A 22620-nucleotide genomic window follows, 5' to 3' on the forward strand; every position below is an offset into this window, starting at 1 on the left:
TTTGCATAACCTCACATGAATAACCAAAATAAAATTTCTTACATTCTCAAGAAGGGGAGAGGAGCAGGGGAGATGGAAAGAATGAATTTGGAACTCAAAAAAAATTTTAAATGATTGTTTTTAAAAATTACATGTAATTTGGAAATATTTAACAAAATAAATGAAAAGAATTTTTTTAAAAGACATGAGGGGGCAGCTAGGTGGCGCAGTGGATAATGTACCGGCTCTGGAGTCAGGAGTACCTGAGTTCAAATCTGGCCTCAGACACTTGACACTTACTAGCTGTGTGACCCTGGGCAAGTCACTTAACCCCCATTGCCCAGCAAAAAAAAAAAACACCCAACAATAAAAAAGACATGAATCCTCTACAAGAAAAGCCTCAAAGAAAAACTCAAGTTTACGCAAAAATTCAACTAGAATTCCTGGAAGAAATGAAGCAAAAGTTTAAAAAATAATGTTTTTATAAAGGAAATGAGAGGGCTGGAGGAACAAACTAGAAAAGTAATGCTTCAATCTGCATTCAGAGTTCATCAGTTCTCTCTGCAGGTGGATAGCATTTTGCATCATGAGTCTTTTGGAATTGTCTTTGGATCATGAAAGCTAAGGAACAAAGAAATTAAGAAAAGAACATGGAACAACAAGAGGCACAAATCTTTGCCCACACAACAAAATTCCTGAAAATCAGAATAGAACGAAGAAAAATCAGACTGACAAGAAAAAAAATAACAATCACTGAACTACATGAAAGCCTTCCAAAAAAAAAACACAAACAAAAATAAAAATAAATATCATATAATAAGAAATCAAACTGTCCACAACTCTTAGAACCAGAGGGCAAAGTGGAAATAGAAAGAATCTACCCATCATCTCCTGAAACCCCTCCCCCCCAAAAAAACTCCTACTGTCAAATTTCAGAGCTTCCACATCAAAGAAAAAACACTGCAAGCAGCCAGAAAGAAAGAATTGAACTACAAATGATTTAACTACAGTCAGGATTACACATGATTAAGCGGCCACTATAAAGGAGAAGAGAGTTTCGAATTCCAAGAAAGCATATGATTAAAACTTAAAACCAGCAAAACTGAGTATAATCTTAAAGAGGGAAATAAACTTTTAAAGTGAAACTGGCAGCTAGGTGGCACTGGGCAGATAGAGTTACAGGCATGGAGTCAGGAAGGCTTGAGTTCAAATTTGGTCTAAGATATTTACTAGTTGTATAATCCTGAACAAGTCACCTAATCTGTTTGCCTTAGTTTCCTCATGTGTAAAATAGAGATAATAATAGCACTTACCTCCCAGAGTCATTGTGAGGATCAAATGAGATAACAGTTGCAAAGTGCTTAGCACAGTGTTTGGCATATAGCAAGTATAAAAATGCTAGATATTATCATCAGAAACATTATTAAATAGAGGACTTTCAAACATTCCTGATCAAAAGACCAGAGCTGAAAGAAATTCTCAAGCGCAAACACAAGAGTTAAAACAAAAATTAAAAAGCAAACAAATACAAAAGAAAAATTATTAGGGACTAAACAAGGATAAACGGTGTACATTCTAATATGGAGAGAGGATACATATGTTCCCTTCTCAAGGATCACAGAGGCAATTTAATTACACAGAAGGCCTAGGTATAGTATGGCATAACAATGCCATAATGATCTTAAGAGATGAACAGAAAGGGAAGGTAAAAGAAAGCAATGTCAGGGAAGGGCAAGGATGAAAAATTTACTTCACATAGTCCAGGTTCATAAGTAGAAGTCTAAATTCCAAAGGACTCATGATGGAAAATGTTCTCCACATCCAGAAAAAGAACTGTGGAATCTGAATGCTAATTGAACAATACTTATTTTACCTTTTTTGTTTTGTTTTTTTCTTTCTTGAGGTTTTTCCCTTTTGTTCTGATTCTTCTTTCATAACATGATTAATGTAGAAATATGTTTAATGTGACTGTACATATATAGCCTGTATCAGATTGCTTGGTGCTTGGGAAGAGGGAAGGGAAAGGCGGGGGGGGGGGGGGGACTTTATAGCTTAAAATCTTATAAAAACAAATGTTGAAAACTATCTTTACATGTAACTGGAAAAAAATAAAATACTAAGAAAAAAAGTAAGTAGAAGTCTATACAAACAAGGAGGAAGGGATGGGTGCCTCACTCTCATTCCACATGCGCATGAGCATACACACACACACACACACACACACACACACACACACACACACACACGAATTAGGTCCATTTCACTCAAGTGGGAAATAGAGAAAAAATGGGGAGAAGGGGAAGAAGCGTAGATTATGGGAGTGACTAGATGTCCATCAACGGGGAAATGGCTGAACAAGTTATGGCATATAATTGTGAAGGAATACAACTATGCTATAAAAAAAAATTGAAGAGGATGGCTTCCTGGGAAGACTTGTGAAGTGAACAGCAGAATAATTTATAAAATGACAAAAATATTTTAAAGAAAAAGTTTTGACTTAGGTGAAAGATTCAGAATCCTAAGCAAGATACATACACATATATGCATGCATGCATGCACTGTGTGTGTTTGTTTGGAAATGGCCAATGTGGAAAGTTGTTTTGCTTGAATATTTTTTTCTTCTCTTTCAAATCCATTCTTTCCTCTGGATTTCTCCACTTCTACCCTACATGCCTTCTCACCCTAAAGATGCTTCCATTCCTGTAGCTCTATCCTCCCAATGGCAGGTTCCAATCTACCATTTACATAGGAGTAAGTGCTCATGTTCATTTCTCTCCCAGCTCTGTTCCTGTCTCTCCAGACTTTTAATGTTTATGTTTATAAGAGGGATTTTGTTTCCCATTCATTCTTGGGGAGCAGGGGGAGAAAAGGTACACTTTTGCTTATTGAAAAAAATGTAATTTAATTGAAAAGAATAAATTAGAATTTGTTGTTGTAGCAAAGAGCTAGAAACAAAAATGAGTGCCTATCAATTGAGGTATGACTGAACAAATTGTGGCCTATGAAAATGTGATAGAATAACATATTGTGCCGTAAAAAACAGGGACAAAGACTCAAAGAAACCTGGGAGTACTCATATGAATTAATGGGGAGTAAGGTTATCAGAAGCAAGAGAACAATTTATATTATGAATATGCCATAAATGAAAAAAACTGAGGGAGAATTGAGAACTATGATAGATACAATGACCAAAAACAACTGCAGAGGTCTAATGATGAATTGTGCTTCCTGGCAGAGAGGTAAAGAAAGAGGTCTAAATTTTCAGACATGGTCAATGCTTGATTATTCTCATTTGTTGTGAGAGCTTTTTTTTGGGGGGGGGGGACTTATGAGGAGGAATTAAGGGATGTTAACTGTAAAACAACAACCACCAAAAAAAACAAGCCTTTAAGTGATAGTGAAACCCCCCCAAAAAAATCACAGAAAGGAGAGTTCAAAAAGGGACAGAAAACAGGGCAGAAATGGAACTACCATAATAAATGTAATATATACTTTTAAAAAGTCATACATAAAAGAGATTCAGTATCCTGTACAATCCCATTCTTAATTACATATGGAAATATTCATATTTATTGATGATGGTCAGGTTCATATTTTTAAACTTATATTTAACATATACTTTTTAAATGATACATAAAAAAGTTCAAAATTTCAGATACAATCTTCTATATTGTTTGCTGAAATGTTGAATTTGGTTAAGTTCATAATAAAAATATAAAAGAGATGTGTATAAGAATCACATAGAACAGGAATGGGAGAGGTTGTGAGCCACAATGATGAGATCACAAATCCCTTGAAGTACCAAAGAATCAACAAAATTTGAAACCTGCTTATTTTAATTACCTTTTCTATTTCTCTCTGTGTAGCTCCTTCTTTTTTCAAACGTTCTTGTTCTAGACACTTGGCATTGTAATTTTCCTTGGATTTTTGGAGGGCCTGAGTTATACTCTGAATATTTTGTACGGCTTCTAGAGTTCCTGCAACTTCTTCCTTAGTCTGTTAAACAACAAGCATTTCATTAAAATGATATAACAATAAGAAAACAATATTTAACAATATATTCTTTGGCAAGAAAAAAGAGATACCTTTTTGTGAGATTTTACTTGCTCTTCTCCATACTTCTGTACTTCCTTTATTAGTTCTTGTAACTTTCTAACAAGCTCCAAGTGGCAGCTTGCTAATTTTTCTGTTGATGACTTAAATACATCCCACACAGGTGCAAATGTTCTGGGGAAGAAAACCCATAAGTAATCACTGACATAGTTAGGTCTAAACTTATATCTTAATTTTATACTGCTATTTTTTCTCAATTTTAGCAACTATTAATTCAAAATAAGCATGAAGACATTCTAAAGACTAATCCAAGTTACCTGATCATTAATTATTTTCTTCTCTCCCAGATCCACTCCTGACTCTGAACTTCTCCATCTCTATCCCACCTGCCTTCTCACCCTGGAGATGCTTCCATCCTCATAGCTGTGTACACCAAATGGTAAGTTCCTCCTGCCCACAATCTAGATGTGAACAAGTGCTCGCGCTCATTTCTCTCCCAGTTCTGCTCCTGTCTCTCCATTCTCTCTTCCACCACCCCTCCTCAAATGATCCTCATGTCCATATCACAAACAAATCAAGCTAGAGAGCTCCAAAAGAGAAGCTACTTGAGGCCTCATAGGTATCTCTGAGAAGTGCTGGAAAATCTGATGGTACGCTGGAAAAAGCACTGGATTTGAAGTCAGCTACTACTTAGTAGCTCTTGACCATGAGCAAGTGCCTTAACCTCCCTAAGCTTGAGTTTTCTCATCTTTAAAATGAGAGGGACCTCTAATGTTCTTGCCAACTCTAAAGCTATGACCCGATGATTCATGATAGTCCACAGGAATGGAAGGCAGAAAATTTTGTGGAAAAAAAAATTAAATAGGAGAAACAGAGTAGCAACATAAAAATTCACCTGTGTAGAAAATCATGAACCTGAGAAGAGAAGCATTATAGAAAACATCTGAGTGAAAACCAAAGAAGGAAAAAAAGTGGTTTTGTAGTGAGAGTGCATGTCAAATTGTAGACCAATTTGAGGAAATGAAAGAAGTTAAATACACATAAGTGTAAAATCCTTGCACTTAGGTTTAGAAAAAAACCAATTATAAAAATATAGGATGGGGGCAGCTAGGTGGCACAGTGGATAGAGCACCAACCCTGGAGTCAGGAGTACCTGAGTTCAAATCCGGCCTCAGACACTTAACACTTACTAGCTGTGTGACCCTGGGCAAGTCACTTAACCCCAGTTGCCTCACTAAAAAAAAAAAATATATATATATATATAGGATGTAGTAATACTTGACCAAAATACATTTAATGGGAAAAAAATTAGAGCTTCTAGGGAATAAAAAGGCAATTAGTCAAGTGATGTCTGTAGCAGCAAAAAAAGCTAATGCCCTTTTAGATTATATTAAGAGAAACAGAAAAGGTGTCCAGAGCAAGAAAGGAGATACATGTACTCTACCTAACTAAATGGCATCTCCAGTAATTTGTTCTAGATGGCCTATTTTTAAAGGGACAGCAGGGTACAATAGAAAGAATACATGTAAAATTGGAATGTCTTGCCTTCTCAATGGGCGGGGTAGAGGAGAGGGGGAGTGAAATTAGAAATGAAAATAAAAATAATTTTCTTAAAAAGAATATTGTATACAATGATACAAGACAATCCTAAAGGACTAAGGATACTATCCACCTCCAAAGAAAGAACTGATATTGATTGAACAGAGACTGAAGCATGCTGTTTTTCACTTTCTTTCATTTTTTTTTCTTTTATTCAAGTTTTCTTGTACAAAGTGACTAATATGTAATGTTTTACATAAGTGTACTTGTATAACCTATATCTGATTGCTTACCACTTCAGGGAGGGGGAAGGGAAGGGGAAGGAAGAAAGGAGGGATAGAATTTGGAACTTAAAACTTTAAATAAAAATATTTATTATTTTTTTTAAAGAACTATTAGATATATACTGTTAAAATAAAAAATAATATTGCATTTTAGTCAAACTAAAGAGAAAGTTTTAACCAATTTTTTTTTAATTATGGGAGAACAATTTAAGTCTATTTAGGGAAACCTAAAGATCATTCCATATACCCATAAAAACATATTGCTAAAAAATTATGTGTACAAATTGTTTAATAAAAGTAGGAAATATCAAGTGTCTTGTTCATTTCAAATTTATTAGATGGTTTTAAATGAGTTTTCTACTTAAACTGTACAATCTCTCAAAAATAAAAACCTTAGGACATAGATAGCCAGCCTATTGATCAGAATACAAACTTCCCTCCCCAACCCATCCCTCAGTCTGGCTTGTATAAAACCTGTGGGCAGCCTATAATTAAATATTTAGGATGATAAGTAAATGCTGAAGAAAAAGGTCTCCCCCACAGCAGCAAAAACATCAGCAACAGCTTGCTGCAACATGCTAAAGGATTCAATGCCAGACACCTGATATTGATGCTATAAGGTAAAAGAAGCAGATGCCCTTGCACTGTACATTCCCAGTGATGACCTGAATCCTTCCTCCCATTCCCTTAAAACAAAGGTTCTTAACTTTTCTGTGATAGATACCACTTTGGCAGTCTGCAAAAGCCTATGGACCATTCTCAGAATAATACTTTTAAATTCATAAAATAAAATGCAGATTGCAAAGAAAATCATTTATATTGAAATAAGGTCAAAAAAATATTTTTTAAAAACACGTTCATGGGGGGCAGCTAGGTGGCGTAGTGGATAGAGCTCCGGCCCTGGATTCAGGAGTACCTGAGTTCAAATCTGACCTCAGACACTTGACACTTAACTAGCTCTGTGACCCTGGGCAAGTCACTTAACCCTCATTGCCCTGCAAAAAAACAAAACAAAACAAACAAACAAACAAAACACGTTCATGGAAGACAAATTAAGAACATCTGCTTTAGAGATAGAAATCTCACAGAAAAACTCATCAACTCACCTCTTTCTCCTATTGCCCTGGACAAAAAAGAACTACTACGTGTGAGTTATTGAGAGGGAACACTTAGGAGTTAGTATCCCTAAAAGGCACTTTGTCCTGTGGCTTAGCCTCTGTTTGCAGAGGAGACTGTATAGAATTCTTTATCACTGAAAAAGTAATAAAGGAGGGGGCAGCTAGGTGGCACAGTGGATAGAGCACAGGCCCTGGAGTCGGGAGTACTTGGGTTCAAATCCGGCCTCAGACACTTAACATTTACTAGCTGTGTGACCCTGGGCAAGTCACTTAACCCCAATTGCTTCACTAAAAAAACAAACAAAAGTAATAAAGGAGGAAGAAAGGGATAACAGATTCTGCAGATTATTAGGATTTCCAAGCTCTGCAAATGATTCAGGTACTCCCCTGGGTGTAGAATAAGAAGTTGTGGAATAATCCATTTGTATTAGCCTTCTCCTTGGCCAGGAATATCCAATTTCTCATGTTTGTTTGCTATTCAAAATTTTCCCACTTTCTTAGATCCTTTATAACTTGCTATTACACAAAATTTTTGTGGGACAGAAGCTTATTTGCTTTTAGAAATGAAAAATTACATGCTTCTCCTAAATGGACTGTGTTTTTACCATAATCATTTTTCATTGTATACCTATTTTTTCCCTTAATGAGAGCTCAGAAATATGGCCTATATGCAGGGTTACTGATATAAAGACATAAAATGATAAACTTTATATACACACATAAAATCATGCAAAAAGAGGAACTATAATTAACTTACCCAAGCTGTGTATAATTGCTTGCTGATTTTGCTAGTTTTGTCATTGACCGTGAATATGCCTCTTCTATTGTAGCCCTGTTTAAAAAGAAACAAAGTTCCCATAACAATACCTACAGTTTAGTGCCTCAAAACTATTAAGCTAGGAGCAAGATCTATATTAGTACCAGATAATACTTCAAATTACTATATTAAAAATAAGACTATTTTTATCATTATTTTCTTTTCTAGATTAAAATGCTTTTACAAGCAGATCAGAGTATAAGGAGCTAATTAATATTTATACCTATTCTAAAGGGATTCATGGAACCTATAATTAAACACAATATAGTTATGTCTTCCCTCTATTATTTAGTAGTACTCAGTGATTACAACAGGAAACTGAGGAGTGATACTTACATTCTCTACTACTGATTCATCATGTTAAATCACTTGCTATAACACTTAATTCTGCAACATGCTTTACATACTTTTATTAGTCCTCACAACTCCAACATAGGTCATTATTACATTCATTTTATATAGATCAGGAAACTAAGGCCCAGTGATCTGCCCTAAGTTAAATAATGAATCATTAGCTCCTGAATTTTAATTACTTTGAAGCCTATTTATTAGTTTCATAAATCAAAATTTATTGCCCTAGAAAATTGTGGTTTATACATTTATTATTAAGTTCAAGTCTCTGGGTTGCTGCAGGATGAAAAAAGAGAATCAAGGAGAGATACAGGGCAAACTGGTCTTTTCCACAAAGTTAAAGGCTATAACATATACATTTCTGAAAATGAGCTAGAAAAAACATTTGCCCCCTATCAACACTTAGGAACCTTCCATCTATTTACATGCTTTATTTTAAATGATATGGGACAGCTAGGTGGTGAAGTAGATGCAGGAGGACCTGAGTTCAAATTCAACTTCAGATACTTGACACTTATTAGCTATGTGATCCTTTACAAGTCACTTAGCCCCACCCCCCCCAAAATTATGGTAATGTTTTACATAATTGCACGTGTATAAGCTATACTGATTGCTTGCAACCATGGGGAGGGGGAGGGTAGGGAGGGAAGGAATGAGAGAGGGATAGAATTTGGAACTCAAAACTTTAAATAAATAAATATTGAATATTATTTAAATGATTAATTCCCTTTTAAAGCTTACGCTTCTAAACTACAACAAAGTAGGCATAACTTCCTAAAACTACAATGACAAAAGTTATTAGTCATAATAAAAAAACTTAAAGTAGAGAGATAACCCAAAGATCAAAAGAGTGAAAAGAAGGGAAATTTTATCATCTATACCTTCAAAGAATTGATCCAACTAAAATTAGAATGTAATTTTCTAAAGACACCTAGACTACAACTTACTTCCAAATATCTTCTACTGCCTTGGCTTCTGTGGCACTACACCATCCCAGTATTTCCTTTAAATCTTTTTTCTGGATCTCCCTCTCCCTGACTCCAAAGTATAGAAAGATGTTCTAAAAAGATCAAATCCTAGGCCCCGTTTTCCTTTTCTTTATACTCCCTCTTGGAAAGCAAATCCATCCATTCTTCTAACCATCTTCGAAGATCATATGATTACACATTTGAGAACTGAAAAGGCAGGGATGACTTTAAAAGAAATAGGGAAGTCTGGAAGAGGAGAAAATTTAGGAGGAAAGAATGATTTTGGTTTCAGAAATACTGAGTTTAAGGTATCTCTGGGACATCGAGTTTGAAATGTGCAAAAGGCAACTGGTGATACAGAACTGAAGCTCAGAGGACAGACTAAGCTGGAGATACAGATATATATAGATATACATGCATATGTATATATGTATGTATATATTCATACACACATTTATTTAATTCTGAAAGTCATCTTCAAAGATGACAGTTAAATCCCTGGGATATGATGAAGTTCCAAAAGAAAGAGAAAGTCTTAGCAGAAGGGAAGAAAGCCCAGGAAAGAACCTTGGAGAAGACCCACAGTTTAGGGGCCATGAGGATGATGAGCCAATAAAAGCAATTAAAGAGGTGGTGACCCAGGAGAGAGTAATGCCATGAAAACTTAAGGAAAAAAGAATAACCAGGAGGAAAAGCTGGTCAACGGTGTCAAAGGGGTTTAGAGGGTTTAGGACTGAGAAAAAGCCATCAGATTTAGCAATGAACAAATCAGTGGTCAATTCCATAGGACAAATGATGAATCATACTACCCACTCTTAAAGGAGAGGTAATGGAAAACACATCATATACATTTTTGGATGTGGCCAATGCAGGAATCTTTTGTCTGTCTGTTCATATTTGTTACTAGGGGCAGAGACAAGGGAAAAGAAAACAAATACTTCTCCATTAAAAATAGGTAAAATCTCAAGGAAGGAATAACATTCACACCCAATTGGGAGGAGTAATCTAACCCTACAGGAAAGTAGGAGGGGAAGAGGGTAAGGAAGGAAGAGTGAAAGAAGGGAGGGCAAAGCAGGGGAGGGGGCAGTCAGAAGTAAAACATTTTTGAGGAGGAATAGCATAAAAGAAGATAGAAAATAGAGTAAATATCATGGGAAGGGAATAGGATGGAGGGAATGATGATTGACTATAATGGCAAAATGTATGGTACCTACTTTGCTGGGCTATTGTGAAGAAAAGTCTTTGTCAAGTTTAAGGTACTATATAAAAGTTATGGGGCAGCTAGGTGGTACAGTGGATAGAGCACCAGCCGTGGAGTCAGGAGGACCTGAGTTCAAATCCAGCCTCAGACACTTGACACTTACTAGCTGTGTGACCCTGGGCAAGTCACTTAACCCCAATTGCCTCACACACACACACAAAAAAAGCAAAAAAATCCCCCAAAACAAATAAAAGTTATGATGAACAGGATACTATCAGAAAAACCTGGAAAGACCTACAGGAACTGAAGCAGAGAGAAATGTACTGTATACAAAATAACAGCAATAGTGTAAAATGATCTGCTGGGAAGCACGTGGTTATTTTCAGCAAGGCAATGATCCAATATAACCCTGAAGGACTTATGAAAATTGCAATTCATCTACAGAGAAAGAACTGATGGTATCTGAAAACAGATTGAAACACATTTTTTTTTTGACAATTCCTTAATCTGAAATTTTGTTTTTTACCTGTTTTCTCTCACAACCTAGCTAATATGGGGATGTTTTCCATGACTACTCGTGTATAACTTATATTGAATTGCTTGAGTTCTAGGGAGTGGGGAGTGGGAAGGGAGGGAGGAAGAAAAGTTGGAACACAAAGGTTTGTGTGTGTGTGTGTGTGTGTGTGTGAGAGAGAAGCAACTGGGGATAAGTGACTTGCCCAGGATCACACAGCTAGTAAGTGTCAAGTGTCTGAGGACGGATTTGAATTCAGGTCCTCCTGACTCCAGGCCAGAGCTCTATCCACTGGGTTACCTAGCTGCCCTGGAACACAAAGTTTTTAAAAATTGATATCAAAATTTGTTTTTACATATATCTTGGAAAATAAAATTTTAAACAGAAAAAAAAAGAAAAATGAAATAAAAGTCACATAAATAAAATGAAGCTGGGCAGATTTTTAAACGGAGATCACTGGTAATTTTGGAAAGGGCAATTTTAATCAAGTAATAAGGTTAGAAGCCAAACTGAAAGGAGTTGAGGAAACAGAAAGCAAAGAAGTAGAGGTAGCAAGAGTGGACAATTTTATCAAGGAGTTTAGCTATAAAGGGAGGAGAGCTATAGGATGATACCTTGAAGGGAATGGTAGGGTTCAGTAATTTTAAAAAAAAATTTTAAGAATGGGGCAGAGCTCTCTTAAAGCTAACAATACTGCTGCTGATATGTTGAACATTTCTCAAATCTACAGAACTCATTTCAAGGTCAGCAAAGACATCTAACAAAGTGACATAGCACAAGAAGGGCAGAGTCTCAGGGCAGCTAGGTGGCACAGTGGATAGAGCACTGGCCCTGGATTCAGGAGGACCTGAGTTCAAATCTGTCTTCAGACACTTAACACTTACTAGCTGTATGACCCTGGGCAAGTCACTTAACCCCAAGTACCCAGCAAAAAAAAAAAAAAAAAAAGGGCAGAGTCTCTACACTCATGGGAACAGGGGCTATGACCACAGGCAGGTGACGGTCAAACAAAGCCAATTTTCCACGAAAGCTGAGACCACAAAGAGGACTGTACTGAGGCATGTCTGTGGGTCTCAGAGAAGGCTGGCCATTAAGAGAAGATGTAAGAGCACAATGAACTGGAAGAAGACAAGAAAATACCAAATGATACAGGTCTAAGCTACATCTTTTTTTCATAATAAAAACAAAATGTTGAATCTTTTACATTTACATTTAAATTATTTGGCCTCATTTGCTCTTTTGGGAAAAGTCTTGAGTCATACCATGTGAAGTTTTCCCCAATATAGAAAAAACTAATTAATGCTTGAAGAAGTGGCTGAGTATGTAATTTTGTGAGATACTAAATCAGATTTAAATGTGGCTCACACATCTTTTCTCATTCAGAAAGCCCACCTGGGAATTTTAGGGCCCATGGTTTTTAATAGTACGGTTGAATCAGTAACTGACTACCTATGTGCCCAGGTGAGCTGATGGCTGGGAATAGAGATGCAAATAAGGGGACAGCTCCCAGCCTAGCCCTATGTATAAAGCAGTTTTACTGGTATTTAGCAAATCAGCAGTGAAGTCATCACCTTCAAAGGCTTTCAAAGTAATATTTCAAAGTACTACCTTAAGGGTATATCTTGAAGAAATAACTACTTCCCATATCTACTTGGGGTAAAGAGTAATCTTTATATATATTCAGTAAAGAGGCAAAATTCTCAGGTAAGATAGTGGTAGTCAATCAACAAACATTTATTAAGTGCATACCATGGGTCAGGCATTGTGCTAGGGGCTAGAGATAACCAATACAAAGAATATAACAATCCTTACTCTTCAAGGAGTATTTGTTGATTGACATTCCATGGCCTGTATTAGGGATTCTTAACCTTTTTTTGTGTCATAGGCACCTTTGGTAGTCTGGTGGAGTCTACAGATCCCCTCTAGAACTAATGTTTTTATTTTTTGGTTTTGGTTTTGGTTTTGGTTTTGGTTTTGTGGGGCAATGGGGGGTAAGTGACTTGCCCAGGGTCACACAGCTAGTAAGTGTCAAGTGTCTGAGGCCGTATTTGAACTCAGGTACTCCTGAATCCAGGGCCGGGGCTTTATCCACTGCGCCACCTAGCTGCCCCAGGACTAATGTTTTTAAATAATTAAAGAAAATGCTAAATTTCAGTTAGAAGTTAGTTAAAATAAAGATATAATTTTTCTTTCCTGTTCATATTTCAAGGGTCCTGGAGCCCCAGATTAAGAACTCCTGCCCTGTATGATCTGATTTCCTACTATTTTTTCAGTTAGGTAGCACAGTGAAGAAAGATAAAGCTCTGCACCTGGAGTCAGAAAAACCTGGGTTAAATGGTTTAATCTTTGCCACAGTTTCCTCAACTGTAAAATGGGGATAGTAATAGCACCTACTTCACAAAGTTGTAAAGATTAAATATTTGTAAAGGATGGTGCCAGGCACACAGTATGCTCTTAATAAATGTGTCTTTCCTTCCTTTTATCCCCTACTATTTATCTATGTGCATCAAGAGTGAGGGTAATAGAAAGATACTTGGAAAGAGAGAGCCAGCCAAATCTCATCTTTGATACTTCTGACACATACTAGTTATATGACTCTGGGAAAGTCACTTAAATCTCTCAGTGTTCCAGGGAACTCTCTAAATTTTAAATTGCAAAACAGTTGCTAATATGCACTGGTGGAGGGAGCTTCATCACCTGGAATTCTTGCCTACATTAATGATATCACAAGTCCAGACTTTTTCCTTTATTCTCATATAGAGCAAAGCTTCCTAAACTGTGGGTCATGACCCCATATGGGGTTGTGTAACTGAATGCAGGGGACGCAAAAAACTTGGCAGTAAATGCTTGATTTGTATACTTATTTTATAAACCTATATACCCAGGATTGTGTAAAAATTTCTTGGGTGAAAAGGAGTCATGAATGGAAAGTTTAAAAAGTCCTAATGTAGAGAAAGGTGGTTTTTAAAAAAATATTCTGAAAACTGTATTTCAATATAATTGGTTTGTAATTCTAGGTGTTTTGTTTTATGCATTATTATTCTGGGAAACTAGGTGGAGCAGTGGATAAAGCACTGGCCCTGGATTCAGGAGGACTGGAGTTCAAATCTGAACTCAGACACTTCACACTTAATAGCTGTGTGACCCTGGGTAAGTCACTTAACCCTCATTGCCCTGCCCCCCACCCCAAAAAGTAAAAACATTATTCTGAGAATGAGTCCATAGGCTTCAGACTCCCCAAATGACTCCATTACACAAAAAAAGGATAAGAATTCTTTCATCATATTTCATCATAACACTTATATAGCACCATGTGCCAGGCACTGTGCTAGGCAGTTTACAATTATTATCTCATTCTACCCTCACAACAACCCTGGGAGGCATGTGCTTTTATTACAAATAAGGAAAGCAAACAGAGGGTTATGTGGCTTGCCCAGTGTCACATAGCTACTAAGTGTCTGAGGTCACATTTGAACTCAGATCTTCCTGAATCAAGGCTCAATGCTCTAACCACTTTACCACCTAGCTGCCCCTATATAAGAATCATCAACTCTAGCCAGATGTTTCACCATTCCCTAAAATTACTCATCCCCATCACTTTTCCCTGAATTTATGTATACTGCTCTGGTATAACTGGGCTACATTCTCTCCATGCTTTCCATTTCTATCCATCATTCCTAGATTAGCTCAAGTCCCATTTCTTCCATTAAGCCAACATTCAGCCAACATATTTTTTAACCTCTTTCGTGCCCCTCAACATTTGTCTACATCAAATATTTGGGTACCTAAGGTCCTGTATTTGATGTGAGATATTCTTAGCTTCCCAATTTGGATGTTAAGAGAAAGTGGCATAGTATAGTGGAAAGACTGTTAAACCTACAGTTGGGAAATCTGAATTCAAGCCCCAACTATACCACTATAACTGCGTGATCACAGGCAAGTAAATCTCTAGACTTCAGTTTTCTCATACGTAAAATACACTGTTAAAAAAAAAATAATCACACTACCTACCCCAGAGCATTGTCTTGAGGAAAGCACTTTGTAAATCATAAAAAAAGCAGGATATAAATGTGAGTTGTTATTGTTGTTCATCATTATTATTGTTGTTGTTTTCCCATGGCAAGGTTCATGTATAAGAAGTCCATAACATTCCTAGAGAAGGTAAAGTCTGGGGGGGTGGAATCTTTACCTGGGGTCCATGAACTTGTTTTTAAAATATCCTAGTAAGTATATTTAGATATAATTTGTTTCCTTCATAATCCTATGAATTTTATGAATTTAAAAACATTATTCTGAAAATGGGTCTATTGGCTTCACCAAGCTGCCAAAGGGGTCTTCATGAAAAAATAAGGTTAAGAACCCCGCCTTGAAAACAGGGAAATTTATGAGTGGCAATCATAAAAAATAAAGACAGAAGAAGTGACCCAAAGAATGGAGGGTCTTGTGAGGGACAATCCATCCTATTTCACTTCTTTTTTCTTTCTTACTTCATTTCTCAGCTAAATACCAATCTGATTAAAGTATCCAGGGCCAGCTAGGTGTTGCAGTGGATAAAGCATGGGTCCTGGATTGAGGAGGACCTGAGTTCAAATTCTGCCTCAGACACATGACACTAACTACCTGTGTGACCCTGGGCAAGTCACTTAACCCTCATTGCCCCGCCAAAAAAATAAAAACAAACAAAAAAAGAATTGGGGGGGAAGAATGGGGAAGAGCTCAAATTAATAAGACCGCTGTTAGGCGTTTATAGTCACAAATTGACTTGTAAACAGTACAACAAAAGCAGAATTCCATTAATAACCAAAATTTATTGATTTGAATAGCCCTAAAATTAGCAGTGACATTCTAAAAGAGGCCCTATAGTTCCTGTTAATACATCGAGATGGAATTGTAAAGTAAAATCTATCAGTTAAATATTTAGTGACTTATATAAGTTCAGATAATTTAGCTTGTTCCTATTATAGAAACAGCAATTCTTTTTGGCAAAGAAATAGCATTTCTTAACTTGTGATCTACAAAAAAATTCATATAAAATTTTTATTGTATCATCTTACTATCATATACATTGAAAAATACAGGGCTATCATGATGGAAAAGGCTCTCCAAATCCAGGGGGAAAAAAAGGAACTGTGGAATATGGATGCTGATTGGACCATGCTATGTCTTTTGTTTTTGGTGCTGTTGGTTTTCTGTTTGGAGGTTTTTCCTCTTTGCTCTGATTCTTCTCTTATAACATGACTAATGCAGAAATATGTTTAATGTTATTATGTACATATAACTTATATCAGATTACCTGCTGTCTAGGGGAGGGGAAAGATGGGAGAGAGAAGGAGAAAAAATTGACATTGGAAATCTTATATAAACAAATGTTGAAAACTATTTCTACATGTAACTTGAAAATAATAAAATACTTTTATTTTTTTAAAAAAGAAAAATACAGGGCTGACACTTTATAATTATTGTATAGTTTCAAAGTATACCTGGTTACTTCTATACAAACATAACAAAAAATGACAGTCACTTTAACAATTTCCTCTTAAAAAGTTAAAATGAAATATTATATAAAAAACGCATACCTTTCTCTTACAAAATCTGCAAGTTCTTTTGTTGATATCTGTCCATGTTTCATGTTATGGTAGAGTACATCAAAGCCACTATTTCTTTCCCCCTAAAGGTTACAAAGATTTTTAGTTAAACAAACAAACAAACAAAAAAATAGATCACCATATCTTTAGGACACTGTAATAAACATTAACACTTACTCAAAGTGATGATTAGTTCACTTGCCTTCCCACTACCTATTAATAATTCTATTCAAAATGTTGTTTTAAATTGTTTTCATAACATTTCAAGTTTTAAACTCCTCATTCCAGATGAAATCATTGTGATTACCTTATAGCTTTTAAAAGATCAATCTAGCTTTCAGTTAAGAAAGGAAGAAATTCAAAATATATTAGTTTTAAAATAACTGTGAAGTCCTTTTCATTTTTAAAAAATATTACTAGATCTCAGAAAGGCTGATTCTTTCTTTTTTTTTTTAGTAAGGCAATTGGGATTAAGTGACTTGCCCAGGGTCACACAGCTAGTAAGTGTTAAGTGTCTGAGGCCGGATTTGAACTCAGGTACTCCTGAATCCAGGGCCGGTGCTCCATCCACTGCGCCGCCTAGCTGCCCCAAGGCTGATTCTTTTAACAGATGTTAAATGGTTCTCACTATCTTTAACTCAGGATGTTTTTTTTTAAATGGTTATCGTAATACTTTTTAAACTAACCTGTGGTCTAGTTTTATCTTTCGGTGAATTTGTGAGGGAAGAAACGTGGGAATAACAGGTTTCAATAAGAAAGTAATATCTTATTTGTTTAGAATTGGTCTTGATTAGAAATCTTAGCTTAATCACCAGGAAGGGCAATTAATGTTTCTGGGCATACTATACCATCTTTAAAAAGTTTAGTGCTTAACACCCTACAAGTAACAAAGTTGCTTAAAATTTAAAAAACAAAACACCGGTAATTCAAGGTGAAAAGAAATTACTTTAAATGTCCATTTTATAAACAAAACACACAGATGGCTCATAACAAACTTAACAAGTGCACATGGTTACCAGAATTCATTTAAACAGCAATGTTTTGTTTTTAAATCATTAACTTTATTTCTTAATATTAAAGTTCAATGCAAGGAAACGGCAAAATCTAAATAGTTCTTGAATACTGAGTATCTTAAGATTTTAACTTAGACTTGACAATTCCTTTCCATCAAATATGCAAGTTAGGCTGTTCAGTTTGGTTTCCCTGTAACAGTGAAAAAAAAACTAATGCTGAAGTACATTTGTTATAAATGAAAGCAATCCTATAAGCAAATGTTATGCAATCTGAAACCCAGCTTTTTCCACAACTCATAGAAAACAGGAAACAGATTACAGGAACTTCCAGTTATGCTGAAGTGGTCTATAATAACCTCAACAAATGGTATGGAGAGTATACATTCTACTACACATATAGCAAATTACAATCTTATATTTATGCTTCAGCACTAAAAATATTCTCTAGAATTTTAAGCATTCCTCTCCAAATGTCTTTTTTTTAGTCTAAGGTCTTTTCTGAACAAATATTTCAATTTAGAAAGTGTCTGGATTTTTAATTTCCAAATTAAAAGATATAAACCTATTTAGTAACTAGCTTTTGCCTTCTGAATTAGCCTGTGTCATCCAAACAATATAGAGGCAGCCTGGCATAGTAGATAGTGTTGGCAGTCAGGAAGACCTGGGCTCCAGTCCAGTTTCTAACACCTACTAGCTCTGTGACCGTGGGCCAGTCACTTAATCTCTGAGAGCTCTAGGAAGCTGTAAATCTATAGAGAGACAATGTGACCTGCATTGAGAGAAGTTTCTCACCAAGAGCTGCTAATACTAATAATATCAGAAGATTCTGTCACTATCCCTTCTCAAAAGATCATTTTTTCCCCAATAGATGAACATAACCTAAGGTAAAATGACTACCAGCAGTTTAGGTCAAGATAGGTTGTATAAACTCATGGATCACAGTAAGCAGCCAAGAGTCTTTGGATCCCTTCTGATTCTATTACTCACATACAGCCCGTGACACCACATCTATTCAAAATCCAGCCATTCCAAACACTGCCAAGAATCCAAAACAATAGCAAATAGATCTTAGGAGCCCATTTTTTTAACCAAACTTGTGATTTCATTGGTACAACGAGCTTTAAAAGTAATAACAAGGCCAATATAATAATTATTCTGATAACAACTATCACTGATATAGCTTTAAGGTTTGCAAAGCACTTTACAAATATTATTTCATTTGGTCCTCATAATTAACCCTGGGAGGAAGGTGCTATTGTTATCTCCATCTTATAGATGAAGAAACAGTGGCAGACAGTTCAACATCTTCCCCAGGTTCACACAGCTATTAGGTGTCTAAGTCTGCATTTGAACTCGGGTCTTCCTGACTCCTGGTACAGTCCTACATCCACTGTACCACCTGGCCGCCTCTACATAGTTCAGAGGTACCTTTGCTGTCCTTAGCACAATGCTTGGCACTTAATAGGTAGGCACTCAATATGTGTGTTGACAGGCCTGCAACACAGAGTTGCCAAAGGGCCTAAGAGGTTAAATGATTAACTAGTCTAGGCTTACACTATCAGTAGGTGGCAGAGAAAGGACTCAGAGCCAAGTTTTCCTCATTTTGAGGGCTCCTCTCAAATATCCCCCATAGGCAGCTATGCTGCCAAAACAGATGCCACAAAAGTTGAGAGGCACCTAAAGTTGGTACATTTTGTTCATATCAGAACCATTTTGGTTCCTCATTCAGAGCCCATTTATTCTGATTTTACACTTGTCAAACATGTATCTGGTCTCCAAATCCCCAATATATTAAAAGCACCAAATGAGAAGGGAGGAATAGCTAGTTAATAAAGGTTGAAAAGTACTTCACAGATATGTCTTTTGATCCTCACAGTTCTACTACCTCCATTTTACAGATGAGGAAACTGAGGCTGAGGGAGGCTAAGTGACTTTCCCAGGTCATACAGGTATTAAGTGTCTAACACACAATTCAAACTCCAGTCTTCCTGATGGCAAGTCCTGTGCTCTTTCCACCATACTGACATCCAAAAAGTGCATGCTTTTAAGTTTTAAGGCCATACTTACACATCTGAGTCAATAAGAATGTGAGTAGCATGGTAGAAATGATAAGACAGTTGAAGCCAGAAAAGGAATTAGAAGCAACTGTGGATTTAGAGACTTTGCAACTCATGAGAATCATGAGTTCATGGCCCACTTGCTTCCCTTCTCATAAACTAATTGTAGTTCCCAATTCTATATTTTGTCTTACTTTCTAATTCTCCCAAATATAGACTTTTGAGGAGGAAACAATAGAAAATAGGGTATATAAAAATTCTTGAGAGTTTTATCTATAACAAAAAATAATCTACATGCCCAGCAATTGAGGAAAGATTGGACAAACTGGCAGACTACATCATAATAATGAAAAAATATGTGTAAAGAAATACAAAATATTGTGAAGAAGGCAAAAATTAGAATCATTATATACTCGATATTGATAAATACGTGAAAAACAAAAGGTGTTTTAGGACCTACCACTACCATTTCTCAAGTGTCTACTATCAAAGTTCTCTGCTCAGCCCTGGGGAAGTTAGAAAATTTAGATAAAACAGGGACTTTGACTTCATGTAATTTATTATATGTAATAGAAAGTAAGACAACATAAATACTGAAAACATAAGATATTTCATCAAAGCATTCATTAGCAGCTATAAAACAAGGCTGTCACTAAAGTGGGATTAGGAGGCATCCAGCAGGAGATAACATTTGAGTTTGGGTTTAGAGGATGAGTAGGAATGACAAAAGACAGGGAGAGAGACCTGACAGGAGAATGTGGGGGATGCTGAAGGGGCAGAGCTAGTCTAGTACTATACCATATACCAATACCACAGGGAAGGGAGGAATAGGCAATAAGGGAAGCTGGTACCCAAATTGTGGAAGGCTTTGAATGACAAGAGAGTTCGAATTCTGCTTCACAGATAGTGAGCTACCTAAGATTTTTTGAACAGACAGCAGCAGAATGAAGAACTGGAAGGTGAAAGAGCAGCAAGAGGAAGACCTGAAAGGAGGTTATCCTAATAGTCCAGGTGGGTTTTAATGAAGGACTTATACTACAGTAGGAGTTAATGGGAATATATGAGAGGAAAGTTATGGAGAGAGAATCAACAGGATTCAGAGAGATGGAGGAGGGAATTAATAAGTATTTAAGTGCCTAATTGCCAGGCACCAAACGAGGGCAGCACATAAAAACACAGGTACAAAAAGTGAGAAAGTCTCTACCCTCAAAGAGCGTATGACCCTCCTAGAGAGACACAACCACCATTCAAATGAGAAAATACAGTATATGCATAAACTATGCAGTAACAGGAGATAAGGGTGGAGGGTACTGCCCTGTTGGAGCCAACCAGGAAAGGTTTCTAGCAGCTGACTCAAGCTGAGCCCTGAAGGAAGCCACGAGTTCCCAGAAGCAGAAGTAAAGCACAGCAGAGAGCCTGTGCAAAAGGCAGCAGACAGACTGGAACACAAACATGTGCAGGAACAACAAGTTTGGCTAGCATGTAGAAGGCATGAATGAAAATAATTTGCAAATGGACTCAGAAAGATGGGCTGGAGCCAAGTTATGAAAGGATTAAAATAACAGAGGATTGGGGCAGCTAGGTGGCGCAGTGGATAGAGCACCGACCCTGGAGTCAGGAGTACCTGAGTTCAAATCTGGCCTCAGACACTTAACACTTACTAGCTGTGTGACCCTGGGCAAGTTACTTAACCCCAATTGCCTCACTAAAAATAATAATAATAATAATAACAGAGGATCCTGAAGGCAATGGATAGGCACTGAAGAATCTTAAGGAGGGAAGTGATGTGGTCCAACCTGAGTTTTAGCTGTGTGGAAGACAGACAAGAGATCAGAGAGACTGGATCCAGGAAGGATAATTAGGAGACTATTGCAAAGTCCCAGTCAGGAGGTAATGAAGACTTTAACGCGGGTGATTTAAGCATGAGTAAAAAGAGGGGAACTGATCTGAAAAATGTGAAGAGATGGAATGGACAAAATTTGGCAATCAATTGGATGTGGTTGGTGAGATGGTGACAAAACTAGATGGCTGGTAGAAAATGTAACACAAATAGGAAAGTCAAAGTCAAAGATAATCCCCAAAGTTATGACCATGGGGAAATGGGGAAATGGGGAAATGGGGAAATGTTGATGTTACCATAACCAGAAATAGTGGGGTCAGTAAGGTCACAAAGCAGGTAGAAGGGAAAACATGAACTCTTGAGACATCATAATAGATTACATTTACATGGTGTTTTATAGTTTACAAAGTAGTTTTATAAACATTATCTCACTCAAAACTTACAACAACCCAATGAAGTAGATAAATAAGTTATTGCCTCCATTTTACTGATAAGGAAACTGAGGATCAGCGATATGCATGATTCCCCCAAACTCAGAGAGCTAACTGAATGGCAGAGCCAGAATTTGAACAAGTCTTCCTACTTCAAATCCCAACTTTTTATTTCCACTTTTATCAGTAAGTTTCAGTTACAGTTATCTTATAGAGAGCTGAAGATGTGGCTCTAGAGCTCAAAAGAGTCGCCCAAATACATACTCGATATCTGCATTGTGTTAAAACTTTGGGGGTGACTAAGTCTACCAGATTCTTGGAATACCTACATTAGAGGGGCAAGGAGAAAATGCAGGAACCAGGAAAGGAATCCAAAAAGGAGTGATTGAAGATGCAGAAGGAAAACCAGAAGACTCTGGTGTATATAAGGAAAAAGTATCCTAAGAAGGGGGTGATTAACATTGCCAAAAGCTGCAGAAAGGTCAAGAAGGATGAAGACCGAACAAAGACTACGGGATTACTTTGTTAGGTTGCCATTAGTGACCCGACAGCAGTTTCCTTTCTTTCCTTTTCAGACAGTTCATTTTACTCTCCCTTCATGAACTCTTAAGTCTCAGGAAAATTGGCTAACTAGCTATTCCCCAAACTCAGAACTCTGTCTCCCATCTATACGCCTTTGCATATACTGAGAATACTCTCCTCCTCCCCTGCCTTTCAGAATCCTTAGCTTTCTTCAAGGCTCAGAAAGAAGTGCTACTTCTTTGACAAAGCTTTTCCTGGTGCCTGAAAGTGTTAGCCTCTCTCTTGTCAAATTACTGTATATTACTTACCTATGTACATTTATTTGATCTCCAGCAAAGCTACTCAAAG

At 36.7% G+C, this 22620-nt stretch overlaps 1 protein-coding gene across 2 annotated transcripts in view; it reads right to left on the reverse strand.

The window, feature by feature from the left end:
- FCHO2 (FCH and mu domain containing endocytic adaptor 2) overlaps positions 1-22620 on the reverse strand; it is a 151939-nt gene that overhangs the window by 110031 nt on the left and 19288 nt on the right. For both annotated transcript variants that reach the window (XM_043973083.1, XM_043973075.1), the window contains exons 2-5: positions 16401-16492; positions 7731-7805; positions 4065-4206; positions 3823-3975 (exon numbers count right to left, since the gene is read on the reverse strand). In XM_043973083.1, coding sequence (XP_043829018.1) covers positions 3823-3975; positions 4065-4206; positions 7731-7805; positions 16401-16492 — 462 coding nt within the window. The remainder of the gene's footprint in view (positions 1-3822; positions 3976-4064; positions 4207-7730; positions 7806-16400; positions 16493-22620) is intronic.

The sequence above is a fragment of the Dromiciops gliroides genome, chromosome 1, assembly GCF_019393635.1.
Source record: "Dromiciops gliroides isolate mDroGli1 chromosome 1, mDroGli1.pri, whole genome shotgun sequence".
Classification (NCBI taxonomy): domain Eukaryota; kingdom Metazoa; phylum Chordata; class Mammalia; order Microbiotheria; family Microbiotheriidae; genus Dromiciops; species Dromiciops gliroides.